The 15,076-nt window shown below is 38.4% G+C and overlaps 2 protein-coding genes across 5 annotated transcripts in view; both read right to left on the bottom strand.

Annotated features, from left to right (window-relative positions):
• The window catches only part of LOC139946310 (alpha-N-acetylglucosaminidase-like), a 28,417-nt gene extending 23,174 nt beyond the window's left edge, over nt 1-5,243 (bottom strand). The window contains exons 1-2 of the mRNA XM_071943935.1: nt 5,068-5,243; nt 653-752 (exon numbers count right to left, since the gene is read on the bottom strand). Of these exons, the coding sequence (XP_071800036.1) occupies nt 653-725 (73 nt within the window). The 5' untranslated portion in view covers nt 726-752; nt 5,068-5,243. The remainder of the gene's footprint in view (nt 1-652; nt 753-5,067) is intronic.
• A 936-nt stretch (nt 5,244-6,179) lies between these two features.
• The window catches only part of LOC139945983 (uncharacterized), a 53,272-nt gene continuing 44,375 nt past the window's right edge, over nt 6,180-15,076 (bottom strand). For all 4 annotated transcript variants that reach the window (XM_071943547.1, XM_071943550.1, XM_071943549.1 and 1 more), the window contains exons 12-15: nt 14,198-14,334; nt 13,505-13,825; nt 13,017-13,159; nt 6,180-11,014 (exon numbers count right to left, since the gene is read on the bottom strand). In XM_071943547.1, coding sequence (XP_071799648.1) covers nt 9,860-11,014; nt 13,017-13,159; nt 13,505-13,825; nt 14,198-14,334 — 1,756 coding nt within the window. In that variant the 3' untranslated portion in view covers nt 6,180-9,859. The remainder of the gene's footprint in view (nt 11,015-13,016; nt 13,160-13,504; nt 13,826-14,197; nt 14,335-15,076) is intronic.

Here is a 15,076-nt window from a genome sequence, read left to right as displayed (position 1 = left end):
AATGTGCATGGGAAACAAGCTTGACAAAACTCTTCTTGTTTATTTTTGTCACCCATTTATAAAAAAAAAGTCACATCAAATGGTCCCATTAGTGTGGACAGACCCATTTATGACATTTGCTTGTTATAAATGCAGGCTTTGCAAGTTTTCCATCTAAAAGGAAACTTTGACCTGTGCCTAGTGATGGAACTCTAAAATTTGCAACACATTTGTGTATGGTGGTGGCTTAACTGTGCCAAAAATTAAATGTGTATGCGTGTACTAGAAACGTATACACATTCAAACTGGGGAACTATATATAACAAAAGAGGACAATAGAGTCCATCCACAGTTGGAAAACGTGTACAAAACAAATGGTAGCTGTTGCAAACAAAGTTACAGTCTAAACAAAAGAGGGACAATAAGAGGTCCACAGTTGCAGGCGTATACAAGCTTGTAAATGTGTGTGCTGTGTAAATCTATTGGCCTTTTTTAGATATGGCGGACGTGATAGATGTGAACTGTTTGGTTTTATGGGTGTAGATGTATACAGACAAATTTGTAGAATTGTGTCCGCCATATCTCAAAAGGGCTTTTGAGTAGTATCATATGAAAAACTCAGTGTACAATATTAAACTTTAAAGGGTCTGACAAGTAGAAAAAGGCAAGTTACCTTTACAATGACAACAAGTAGAGAGAATGAAGACGGACAGTAATATGGACATGAAATGCTGACAGTACATCATGATGGACTAGTGATAAGCCTTCAAAATCTGTGGAATATATAAAGCACAATCAAAAACTCGTCATCAATCAATGCATGCGCACATAAAGTTTCCAATAGACCTTATGCATTGGCATGGGCCTGATACTTCACAGAACGAAGGCGTTTGCCTCCATTCTCCCCTGGTGCCCTTGGAACTTTGCAAAGGTTTTTCTTTAAAATTCACATGCAGTTTTACAAAACTCTTCATTTAAAAAAAAAATCTCAAGATAATCCTTCTTAATTTTAAAGCCTCTTGTTGTTCAAATATTTCCCAACAAAAAGAACAGTTTTAGTACTGACGCGCTACTGAACACTCGCATTTTTTAAAGTGAATTCTCTAAAGACAAACGGTTCTTCTTGCAAAGAAACTCAGCGCGTCAGCTTAGCTGGAAGTCGCACATGGACTGCATATTATAATCTAACCTGTTGAAGTTTCAGCCTTATTTGTAGTTAAATTGGAACTATCCACTCTACATGCTAAATGAAAATCTTAAAAAAGTTTTATTAATTTCTCATAAACTTTAGCAACTCAGCAAGTAACATTTTAAATTTAGGAAGCTTTCTAGTTCTATCATTATGACCATTCTTAAAGCCATTGGACACTTTCGGTAAACAGTATTGTCCAAAGGCCCACACTTCGTGTATCACAATTTATATCGTAGGAGGTCCTGTTTTCGAGGTGTCCCTAAAATCGTGGCAAATCTTTTACCTCTCTGTGCGCGATGTAAACAGTCCCTAGATAAAAATTGTGTGGTTTTATTTGCGAGTGCAGGGTCCCTCTTCAAGCAAGCAGTTCCAGTCCCTAATTGTGCAGGGAAAGAATGATGTTAATTTTGGTTTTTACCCATACACCCATGTGTGTTAGCACTGTATACTCGGTACTTTCCCGAGTCCTGTGAAAAAATATCACAGGCATGTTACTAGGGTGGGATTCGAACCCACGACCCTTGCAATTCTAGAGCAGTGTCTTACCAACTAGACTACCGAGGTTGCCCGGCAGCTAGAGGCAGTTCGAATCCTATGTTTTGGCAGCGGGTACCGCAACGATATAATAATAGATGTTAAATTTGCATGGGGATAAAGAATATTAATTTTGGTTTTTACCCATACACCGATGTGTGTTAGCACTGTATACTGAAAGAATGATGATACATAGACCTGATTGCTGCGGTGCGGGATGTAGAATAGAACAATAGAAGCGAGATCCATGTCCTCTGGTCTGGAATTGTGGTTCAGTGACAGTGGCGTAACCAGAGGGGGGGGGGCAGGGGGGGGGGGCAGGGGGGGGGCCGGCGCCCCCCCCCCCCCCCCCGCCACTCAGAACCCTTGCCCCCCCATATGAAATCAGAGAAAAGTATAATTCTTATAGGCCTAATATATAAATCGTTTAAGGCTGCATAAAATGCTGCCGTAAATAGGAAAACTTTTATTCATATCAGTAAGCCCTGATGTGGACTATAACATGAAAAATGCATGGAAACGCGCGCGCGATCGTATTGGCGGTAAATGTTTGTTGTGGTTTTGCGGTTACAGAGAGTGCAGGATGTGACAAAGTTCTGTTAAATACGTGGTAGTCTGAACGCAGACCAACAGCTCCGTTAACACAACTTAGTCAGATCATGGATGGTCAGATGCACTACAGAGAAATTTACTACAGCAAAATGGCCAGCGAAAAAGACTGCTTAGACCATTTCTTCTCCTTTGAAGAAAGCGGTGCAATTGAGAGGTAGGCTTATTTTAAATATCCGTTTCATAACTAAAATGTGATTATTAAACACCCACAATTTCAATCCTGTATTTTGTTGTTTTTGTTGATGGCTTACACTTATTACAATAAGGCCGAGTTAAAAAAAGAAGCATGTTTAGTGTCTGGGTTTCTCAAAAAAAAGGAAGGAGGGGCTTTTTTATTTTTTATTTCAAGATGGCCACCATGAATGTCAAATATCAATCGTTTTTTCTGCTGCTGAAATACACAAAACATTAATGAAACAGTTTGGTCAAGGCATTCAGACAAGACATTCATTTTTTTTTTTTTTTTTTTTTTTTGCTGAGATCTATTAAAGCCATTGGACCCTTTCGGTAAACAGTGTTGTTCAAGGCTCACACTCCGTGTATCACAACTTCTATATAAAATAACAAACCTGTGAAAATTTAGGCTCAATCGGTCATCGGAGTCGGGAGAAAATAACGGGAAAATCCACCCTTGTATCCGCGCGTTTCGCCGTGTCATGACCTGTGTTTAAAATAAATCCGTAATTCTCGCTAACGAGAATTGATATTGTTTTACTGTTTTCTCAAAAAGTAAAGCATTTCATCGAATAATATTTCAAGAGAAGTCTTTCACCACTACCTTCTGTAAACCCTGTAAGTTATTTGTAAATCTGTGAACTTTTATTTTTTTGTCTGTACTGAAAGGGTCCAATGGCTTTAAAATAACCACTTTAAAAAAAAAAAATTAAAAAAAATGTGCATAAAAAAAACTTAAGAAAAAAAAGGAGGTGTCCTGTAAAAAGGAAGCGGGCGGGGACGCTAAACATTTCTATTTTTCTATTTTTACTTGGCCTAATATTATTATGTTTTGGGTATTTACACACCCACAGAGCCTATTTGAGAATGCTGTGTACAACTCTAAATTGGTATATAATTGGTGATCACAGTTGGTAATTTAATCCTTTTATGCAGTCAAAAAGTTTTATCTTATAATACAAAATGACAAGTTCTCTAAGAATTTGTTGTTTTTCGCAATATTTTTTTACCTGCTGACTATGTAGACTGTTTTAGAACTGCATGGGTGTGTATCAACTATATATCAGTTAACATATTTAATAATAATCTTGCACTTCTTTGGCCCCCCCAAATTTAATCATTGCCCCCACTTGCCCCACCAAATGAAAATGTCTAGTTACGCCGCTGTTCAGTGAGGTGTGCTTGCCAGTTGATTAATGGATATATCATACTTCATTTCTTTCTTTTTACCATTTGGCAATCTTCCTGTATCCTCATGACCTCAATCCTGCCACCACGTCTTTTCAACTCAGTTTTACAAAAAGGAATATCTCAGTCAAAAAGGAATATCTCAAAGTTTAGGTAACGAACAAAAAGTGGTGGCAGGATTCGGAAAATTTTTTCCGCCATTTATGATTTATTTGTAATTGTACTTTGTATCGTAGCGTCATACGTTATCGACCCTCATATGTTTTCGGTCCCCAACTTTGATTCCCGTTTATCGCGAAATTATGCAAGCTGCAACGGTGACAGAAGCTATGCCGTTTACTCACGGTCTGTATTTTCATCAGGCTTAATCGTGTTGAGAATAAAGTTTCCTGTCGTTGGTTATGCTCAAACATTTATGAAATGATTGATTTTTGGTACTAATCACTAGTGCATTATTATGCCAACATTCGAATGAGTCAAAGAAACATCATCCAACCTCGAAAGTTCAAAACAAAATTACTATCTGCTAGATTGAGTTTCATTCTGCTTTAGTCACTAGATGGATCACGTGAGTTGGTTACTATTTGGGATTCTATGGTGTGCAAATGTGGGGAAATATTAAAATATTTTAAGTGAAAATGACAACAATTTTTTTTTGATTTACTCATGCATACTGTAATAAATTCCGATAAGCGTAGTAAATATTAAGTCTACATTAAAGAGAAAATATCATAGATTGGTTTCTTATCTCCTGAAACCAAACATTACTGGTCTGAAATGGGGGAAAACGGATTGTTATGAAGTGTGAGTGCATCAAGGGGGGGGGGTGTTTTACTTTCATGCCTTATGATATCTCTGGATTCTAATAAAGTAGCCATAATGCCTTAGGACAAAAATGTAATTAAATTTGTTAAGTAGTAATTGAATAATATTTTTGATTTATTTTGGACGCCATACTAGCTTCTTAATATTCAATAAAATACCAACCAATGAAAGGTGTGAAAACATATGACGTTGCTCCAAATGTCGTGCATGCATAGGCACTGTTAATGGCGGACTGTCTCTCGCAACATAAATAAAACCAAAACTTTAAAAATTTCAACACACCATGAAGTGAAAGTGTTATTGTTAAAAAATTGGATAGATGATTTGAATTTTTTTTTTTAGTTTTTGATTGTGAACAATTTTCCTGTTAATCCTACTGGGATAACTTTCCGTATGGCGCCACCACTTTTTCACCTATTTTTACAAAAAGGGATATGTCAATCAGGTAAATTAGATACTATATTATTTTATTTCGAATGAAAAAGTGGTGGCGCCATACGGAAACTTTTCCCCTACTGAAAACACATGACACCAGGATAGTTTTACACGCACAAAATACTTACAAATTCGTCTCTACTGGCAGCCTTGGTTCGTACGACGTTCAGTACCAGGTCCGCATTGTTCTAAATACTAGTTTGTTTCTGATTCGAAGCTACCGATAGCAACTTTGCATCGACATTCATCAAGTCGCAACACAAAAGTAAAAGCCGTACAAGGTCAGGCAGCAGCTAGAGCAGAGCGGAGGATTCTGCAAAAAAAACAAGGAAGTTTCAACAAGCGCCCTCTGCCGACTGAGTAATGCACAATATTGATGAGATTCTTCCTGCTTCCAATAATTATAACTTTTTCTTTTGCACCGTTTTGAAAAGAAAACCATAACTGAAGGAAATCAACTGAAACGTTGCATGCCTGCGGACTGTGTGGGTCCCAATTCTCATGGGTTTTCCTCTAAAACTAAACTTCTATCCTTGTCTACTACTCGTTCTAGTAAAGTGAAATAAATCAATGACCCCCCCCTCCCCCGAATCGTGTATGCTCTTAAAACTTGTGCAAGCAATGTACATTGTAATTTCTTCTTTTGGGAAATTAACAAAAGCAATTATAGTCATTTTTATGAACCCTGCCACCCCCTTTTAAAAATTAATGAAGTCAAACGCATCCTGTAATTTTTGTTTATCCAGAATTGTTTTGTTTCATGAACGCAAAACGATTTAAACAACCACATCAATGCTACATTATAGTTTCATATATAACTTTCACAATAAAGATGCTAATTTCATTGGTTTTAATTTCTCCATTTGAAGCACATGAACTTGCTAAGCAAAAAAAGAAAATAATAATAAAATCCAGTCAAACTAACTTGGGATGCTTGACAGAGTGGTCTTATTCTGACTTGCGCTTAGCAGCTGGTGCTTAGAAACATACATCAATAAAGCAACACTCAGCAAAGCCACTGTGTGAAGTGGGTCATAGGGCCCAATGCCATCAAAGAAAACCCCAAAAACTTCTACTAAAAACGGGTTAGATTAGCACAAGGGGTGTGTATAGTTGTATAAACTAAAGAAATCCTGGAAAAAATGTGTAATGGTTCCCTCTTTGACCAGAATACAACAGAGTGTTACATTTTAGAGGTTTACAGACTCTCCATACATTAATACAAATACAACTCTAAAGGTTCAGTTATAACATGAGCTCTGTCTTCCTTTATTATGCTGTTAATTTCACATCTTACAACAAAAATATAAAGATGAAAAAGGAAGAAAACAATCATGAATTAATGTGGAAAACCCTGACAAATCTTGGGCCTTTGTACATTATTTCTAACTGTTACCTTGACTAGTTTTAATTAGAAAATAAGTTCAATCTATTTCTTGTACCTAGGCTACCTGATGTCTTGTAAAACAACTTTTTTTCTTGGATATCTCAGGAAAAACTTAAGACAAAAGTACAACAAAGACAAAGTTAATAACACTGTATTTTAAAAAGATCACACAAAACATGCAAATAACTGAGGAAGATGATAATATAAAATGGTGCTTCATTTTGTGAGCTTCATTCAAACCAATAAAATTTCAACATGCTTTTTTTTTCCAGACATGCAGATATATGTTTTACATACAAAAATATTCACATCAAGTCTCTAAAATAGAAGTTGCGACCATCATCACATAATCTTAACTACACTGTACATAATGGGTTATGGCAGATAATCTTCATGTACATATATTTGTTATTTATTTACAACCATACTTTACACACATGCATAAAGTTGCAGCTACAGTTTCTACTGTTTAAAAAGAGAATCTTATTTTAAAGACTTCTGGTGTATTATTCCAATGTGTTAAACAAGGGTCAAGTAAAGCACTGAAAGTTACATTTGTAAATTTGATATAATTTACAAAGATGAGAGATACAGTAAATGTGATACTGCAGAGGGATCCATTAAAGCCAGTGGACACTATTGGTAATTGTCAAAGACCAATCTTCTCACTTGCTGTATCTCAACATATGCATAAATATAACAAACCTGTGAAAATTTGAGCTCAATCAGTCATCGAAGTTGCGACATAACAATGAAAGTAAACACACCCTTGTCACACAAAGTTGTGTGCTTTGAGATGCTTGATTTCAAGACCTCAAATTCTAAATCTGAGGTCTCGAAATCAAATTTGTGGAAAATTACTTCTTTCTCGAAAAGTACTCCACTTCAGAGGGAGCCGTTTCTCGCAGTGTTTTATACTACAACCTCTCCCCATTACTCGTTACCAAGTAAGGTTTTATGCTAATAACTATTTTTAGTAATTAACAATAGTGTCCACTGCCTTTAAAAGGTTTTTTAAAGGGGGAACCAAAGTATACTCAGGTGGCTGGTGCACCTCGCATGTTGGCCTGACAGCAATATAACTATACATGTAAACTAGCTCTATGGTGTTAGTAACAATTGGGTTATAGGATTATACCAGTCCTAGCTCTACGATTATACACTGCACTTCCCTTCCAAATGGATTTGGTCAAGTTTAAGGATTTGGTCAAGCTAGGAAGAAATGTACAAATAGAGGACCAAGTACCTTATCCCCACTTATACGTCTTGTCAGTTTCTTTCTGTAACTTTACGTAAAGGGGGAAATGACCAAGCACACACAACTATAGGTCATAGACAGTGTTAATTGTATTGACACAATTGAAGGTGAAGTTAGCTGATCAGCTGACAAGCCTCACCAAGGGCTTCACGGTATTGACCTAAGATCCAAGTTAAAGGCTCTGTTTAATGTGAAATTCTGGGCTTATGGTACCCCTCTGCTATAAGCTCAGATTTTAAACAATGTGCTATGAAATTAGGCTCAGCTGTTTAATTTGAGCAACTAGCTTCAATATATAAATCAACATATATTTGTTCTACATTTGTTTCTACACACTCAGTTTATGATATATATACAACAGGGCGGCTAGTCCATAAGGTAAAATATCTTTGGTGTAAATCTTGTCATAAAACAATTATTTTCAAACTTTTAAAAACATTTGACAAAAACAACATACACTTACTCTTCCTGACATATTTTTTCAGGAGTCTTGACTCTTAGAATTTCATTGCAATTATGTTAAATGCTGATGAATACGATAAAATAATAACAAATTTCGTCCATATCTCATGATTCCTAGAGTATAGCTGCCATTGTTAAATACAGTTGTAACACAAATATTTTGTTCAGTTTTGGTTATGCATCTTTCAAATAATGTGATCTGTTTTAAGAAAGAACAGTCAAATTGTACATTGAGTTTCTGAAAAACATGATTTCGTATAATAAAACATTTTTGTTTACATTGATGATCAAATGCGTGACTACTCATCATGAGTAAAACAAGCACTCTTAGGCCCTTGTCACACGAGGCAACTTGGAGGCAACCAACTGCAGTGCATACTACAAGACCACTTTGGTAGCACATGAGTAACTTTTCAAACAATGTCTTACGATCCCCAAGAAGAATACATGTGAACATTGAAATGTGAATGAATTCTCTTCTTGGAGATTGCCTGGAACTGGCTGCCTGTACATTGCCTCGTGTTACATGGCCCTTAGAAAACATTGTGCATGTGTTTAGAGCGAACTTTACATACTCAATTTTCACCATGAAGATTTTGTTTTAGAACAGTTTAAGCAATTTTTGTTTTAGACCAATATAAAAAATCGGAAACCTGTTTGCTTTTGAATTCCCTTGCAGGGACAAAGCCCTTCTCTTAAAGTGTAACTAGGTTCTTTTTCTGTGCATTGCACAACATACAGGACCTATGGTTTATATCCCATCCCATCTAAAGAACAAAGCAATAATGGTCAAGTGTTTTGCTTACAGACGCTCAAAACTCAAGCCCAACCTGCTGATCAAAAACACCAAAGCTCGGCCACGACACGCCACGATTTATTATCAATAAAAAGCACACCAGCGGCAAAGCCCAACACCATTATGGCCCAAAACAGCAAGAAACTGCAGAAATTTACAGACACGCAACTTTGTCATTACAAAAATAAATTCCCACAATTTTTCTGTGGCACTGTTTTGAAAAGAAGAGAATGAAATCAGGTTATCAGTTGTATTCCAGAATTTATGAATTTTACAAACCTGCAATTTGTCTACACCATTTTAACATGAATACAACAATTAATAAACCTTAACTCTGTCCAACTTCAGGGAGAACTCAACTCTACTGTCAAAAGTAGGAGCTAAATTTGTAAATAATTCTTTGTATTTACAAGTTTTAAACAAGTTTTAATAAATAAAAGTAAGTCAAAATAGAGGTGGGAATACAATCTTGAATACAGTTGGTGTTAAGTTCCAAACAAATTGAAAAATCAAATATTAGTGGAAGAGATGCAATTGCAAGTAACAATATAGCAAAACCAAACAAAAAACATAGCACAACAATTTGTGTGTAATTCAAGTCCAAAATAAAACCACTTTATCAAGTTGTTGGATGAACCAAATCATCATCTCTGGTGGGTAAAGATAAGAAGACAAAGCTCCAAGAGTTCAATTTCTTGCCAAGCTTTTAATATACATTTTCCAACACCCGTTGCCCCATGTCTTGGCCTTGGTGCTCTTTCAAAAGTTTCCCTTTGACTTTAAGATTTTTTAATGGAAGTCCCCTTGCAAAATGAAATGGCCTTGCCCTTTAAGAGATGAAATTCCAGGCCTGTAGGCGCTTCATGCCCCTGTTACTTCATTAAAGTTGATGGTAGCATCACAGTGTCCTCAGTTTTCAAATAAATTTGAATTGCTTTGAAACCCTCATCACAGAGGAATCTTTGTCCCTCAGACTTGACTTTTCACTTCTGCAATTTTTCATCAAGTTTGAAAGCTTCACACTATTGAAGTCTCCATGGGGCTAGGTGGGGGTAGTTGACACTGCATGACATAGTCCTGACAGCTGGTGTCGCTGTTGCCACAGGACACTGGCAGTGGAGAGGAGATTAATGTCGGGGATCCGGGGGTCGATGGATTTGCCCTCGGTGAGATGTTTCCTCCGATGACATCGATGTAGTTGTCACTCCCTGAAGATGATAACCTAGGAAGTTGCGAATGGACAGACGGCATGAGGCTTCCAGCTGGAGCCGGTGATGAGAACGCTGTCGCAACGATGATGTCATTCGCCTGGGGTCTGAAGTTGTTGTTGCCATGAATATCTGGAATCTCCTTACTGTTATTGTTGAAGCCTAGTTCCCCGTGGAGTCCGTCCATCTCTTTTTTACCCATGTCTATAATGGTAGTAGGCTCAATTGTTTCTGGACTTGTATCTGATGGCCAGACTGACGCATAAGGTGGGGGTGGAGATGTAGGTATTGGCATCTGCATCCCCATTTGGCTGTAGGCTGTATCTGACTCCTCTCCAGTATCTTGCCGTCTCAAACCCGCTGGAGGAAACTGTTGGATGAGTGCCCCTACCTGTACATAGCTCATATAACCAGATTGACTACCTGAGCGCTGTTGTTCAGGGGTTGACGGACCAGTTGAAGGTGTTCTCCTGGCGACTACCGGTGACGCTCTTCTGGAGGTGTACTGGACGCTCTCTAGGCTACCTACCCGTCTCTGAACGGGTTCAGGAGATGTGGCCTCACTTGGAGGGAGGGTGATTCTGTAGCTTGTAACAACCTGGGTTTGGCTTACACTATCATCATCGTCATCGTCCTCAGGATGATTAAACACCGAGTCCACTTCATCAGTCTCCTGCATTGAGAGCATCCTCTGCTGTTGGAGGTCAGAGTCAGATTGACAGTACCCACTGGAGTAACGATTGACTGACACACCGCTTCCTACCTCCAGGCTCATATTCTCCATCTCACCATTCATTTCATGGAACCCTTGGTCACTGCTACTTCCACTGCTTGAACCCATGGACACGATCCCTTGCCCTTGACCTATCAACTCATTGGTGAACTCACTCGTTCTCAAGACATCATAATCTTCCTTCTCTTGCCGACGTGAGGGAAGACGCCCATTGGCTTTAAACTTGTCACGCTGTAAGAAACGACAAACAATTATGATTATCAGTTCAGTGATAAGTTGATTTTGTCTCAAAACTTTTAGGTCCCAGTCTAAGACTCACTCTTTGGGTACGTTCAGACGTGGGGTTAAACTAGTCCTTAATCCAAAAGTGCTAAACTAACCCTGCGTGGGAACGCAGTATTCTGGTCCGCGAGGGTTAATTTGACCCACTGAGCTGGGCTAAACTAAACCAAAAAAATTTGTGGACTAGCCTAATTTAGCCCAGGCTATACGAACAACCCCCCGCTGCCAGGCCCACTAAACCATCGTTGGAACGCAACTGACCTGCTACTTCCGGTCTATTTTAGCCCAAATGACCGCGGCAACAAAAGTGACGTCATTCCACGTGTATGGATGGATCGGCAGCGAGTATTGGGTGGTGTCTGCATGAATCCATGGAGCTATACTATAATATCTCCTTGCGTCTCTCCGCTGCCTTCCCTTTATGTTACCATTAAGTGTTGGGGCCCTGGTATTCCCCTTCGCCGAAAATGTTTGAAATGGACGTCGCACGAAAACAAGTTCTCATTTTTAGAAGCACTATTTAGTTTTTAAATTCACTTCTTCTGTGCGCAACGCTACTTTATGATAACGAACGGGTTTTGCTTTGAAGAAAGTGGCATCTAATCACAGTAAGCTACACACACGGGATCGACAATCAAGACCAAAGTTTGGGTTCGAAAACTAGGTTGTATCTGGTTCCTGCCCTCAACAACTTTACGTAACAGTTATACGAGTACCAGACTAATGTTGAATTGAAAAACAATTTTTAACGTAACATGAGAATGTGTGTAGGCTACGACTTCTCAATGACTAAGTTGTGATATATTTACAAAAGTTCACACTCGAAAATAGTTTGAAGCTTTCAACAACAACGTGTAAATGTTTCGTTCATCGAGGGCAGTGGGGAACGGAAACTTCAGCGGGCACAATAGAATTGCGTTTGTGCTGGGGCCAAGCAAGGATATGAAGTGATTTTGCCGTCTTTAAAGATGGAATACATGATGACCATGAGGTTTGTAGAGACGATAGCGGATCGAAACCCCGTGGAAAACGCATGGACAATGTAACAAACCGGAACCAGCAATGGTAAGGTTCGCCGATGCATGACCCAATAATCAACATCATGGGCTAGTTTAGTCCGCTTGACCAGAATAAACTCACTGTGTGAACGCAAGCCAATTTTGGACCAAGTCATGTTTATCTTTTGGACACCCGCGGTGCTCGGATTAATAGTTTAACCCCACGTCTGAACATACCCTTTGACTAGGATTTCAAGCTCCTAGTCTCAGTCTCTTTCTTCCGTTGTTTCAGACAGGTAGCCAGAGTCGCGCCGGATCTATTAGATTAGGAGCGACTCTCTTGGTTTCAGTCAGGCGAACTTAACATAACATTTACATTGTTTCGGCTCATGACAAGATCGACGTCTGAAACCAAGGCGCTCCAGAGTTGTTTCAAAACGACTGCAACAGTTGAATCTTTCAACTTCCAGAGCTCAGCCACTCCCAACTGTTTCAGACATCAAACTTTCACGTACTTAATTCAGAATTTGGTTGCGGAGCCTCTCTGGAGCGCTTATTTGAAATGGGCGTTAGTCTCTTAAAATCCAGTCTCAGTCCGACTCTTTGACTAGGATTTAAAGCTCTTAGAGTAAGGGGTCGTATGAAGAAAAAGTAGTAATTACTGACAAGAACTAGCAAAAAGTAAAAGCATAAACTTCCAAGTAGAAATCATTCAGTATAAAAGCATCTTTTAAATTCCGTATGAATAAACTTATTCTTTTACTGCAAAGTATTCACTTAATGCTTTGGAGTAAATACTTCTTGAATACAATGGCTGAATGGCTCTTAACAAAAGGTTTCCTTTGTATTACAACTTCCATTCACATCTAGTTTTTATTCATATGACCCAAGGTGCTGTCTTAGATATCTTATGTCGTAACTGCACCACTGACTTATATGATTGAGAAACTTACCGAGAGTTCCTGAATTCCATTGATGAAAAATGGATCCGGCACAGGTTTCATGATGGAGGAATTGCGGATTGAATAGCAGAGGCAGAGGATCAGCAGTACCAAGGAGAATGCCACAATCAGTATTATGATCATTATTGTTGTATCTGATCACAGGAGAAACAAACATCAATACACACAGCGTCAGTTTATTTTGTCAGTAAATTAGAGGTGAAGAGCTATTGCGCCCTTATGTTGACGGTCTCACTAGTTTGTCAACAACTTTGTTTTGGGATGCCAGTGAGAAAAGCCATACAACCTGTAAATGTTAGAGATCAAACCCAAGTTTATGATACAACCTAGGAAGCGGCAGCAGAGAAATCACTTTAAGAAGATGCAACTTGTTTTTGTTTTCAAATTTTGTCTGACAGTGCCAAATCAGATGATGGCTATTTGGTGACTGGTTATATTACTAGAGAAACACAAAAAGTGAGATTCATGACTCTACTTACATGGCATTGCACCCCCGCACATTTCCTTCTCTCTTTTCACGGGAGTTTGAACCATCTTCTCCTTGCCGCCACTTCCAATCTTGCTGAAGATCTCAAATACAAACGGCACGGCTTCATCAAAGGCTGAGCAGTTAATTGTAAGGGTGATGGAGGTATCAGAAACAGATTTGTTGATGCTAGACCACGACGGTTCTTTCAGCGGTCTGTACCTGATGTTATACCCACTCGATGGGCCTTCAAACACCTCTGGTTTCTCCCAGTCAATTGTGATCTTAGTTGGAGAAAACCTGCGTACCACTAACTCTTGGGGTTCTGTCGGTTCTGCAAACAGGACATACAAAAAGACACATTTTAGTAGTTAAGAGTAGTACATTTCATATTAAATGAGCAGTAAAATATTGATATTCAAAGCGACACATCTTTCATTCTTGCAGTTCTTGAGAAAACAGGAATGTTTCCATAAATCATCCTAATAGAAATAATGAAATAAGAGTATGAGCGAATAAGTTCGGAAAGTCTAGCTTGTGAACTAGAACGAGTTTTTTAACCCAGGGTAGAAGCTGAGATTATTTTCACGACAATGAGCACAAATACAGAAAAACTAGCTTGATTTTTACAGGAGAAAGAATATTAGTAGGAGCACCAGTGTGATGAAAAACAATGACACAATTAATTACTTTACAAAATTTGTACCTGCAAAATCTGTCTGAACTTGTTGGCGGACTGTGGTACTGGTTCCAGCACTGTTTTGAACACTGATGGAAATTGTATACTTTGTATATGGCTGCAGCTTTCCAATGGAATAATTGGTTGCAAGTCCATGTATGTGGCTATTGACAAAAACAAATATAGTATAAAATAATAAGTATAAGTAACATTCCACAGGGCCCAATTTGCAAAAGATGTGTAAGGATGAGCACATTTTTGTCATAGCTATAACAGAAAAGCATAGATTTGCATTGTTGCGTCACTTATCTGCATGCTTACAGTAACTGCTAGGGTGCTTTTTGCTTTGCTTACAGTAAGCAGTGTTTATGTACTATGCCGAGGGTTGATCCATAAGCATAAAACGACTGCTTGAATGCTTTATGATATTGAGCTTAGCCTATAGAGCATGTGACCATTGATACATCCAGAGGAATTCAATTCAATTCAATTCAATTCAATTCAATAATACGTTTATTCCATACTCTTGTTGGAAAAAAAGAACAATTGTGAGAATTAAACAGTACATAGAAATAAAACCAAATCAAAAGGGCATAAAATTGTACAAAAACAATATACTGTTTTGTTAAAGCAAATAATAAATAAATAACTAGGAATTAACTATGAACAAGAGAGGATCGAGAGCATGAGGCTGTTAGACCCCGTTTACACTAGATCCCAAAAGTCGGGTCAGACCCGGATCGAATCCGGCAAGGTGTATTAACGGATATTGTAAACGCAAAAATGCCGGGCCAGACCCAGGTCCGTATCCAGCAATTTCAATCCACCTTTCGAGGAGGGTTGAATCCGGCAATTGGTGGATTAAGGTCCGGCAACGTGGATTCAAATACAAGTGTAAACGCAAAG

This window comes from Asterias amurensis, chromosome 13, assembly GCF_032118995.1.
Source record: "Asterias amurensis chromosome 13, ASM3211899v1".
NCBI classification, from domain to species: Eukaryota; Metazoa; Echinodermata; class Asteroidea; order Forcipulatida; family Asteriidae; genus Asterias; species Asterias amurensis.
The sequence above is the reverse complement of the archived record's forward strand: the minus strand, read 5'-3'. Positions and strand labels throughout refer to the sequence as shown.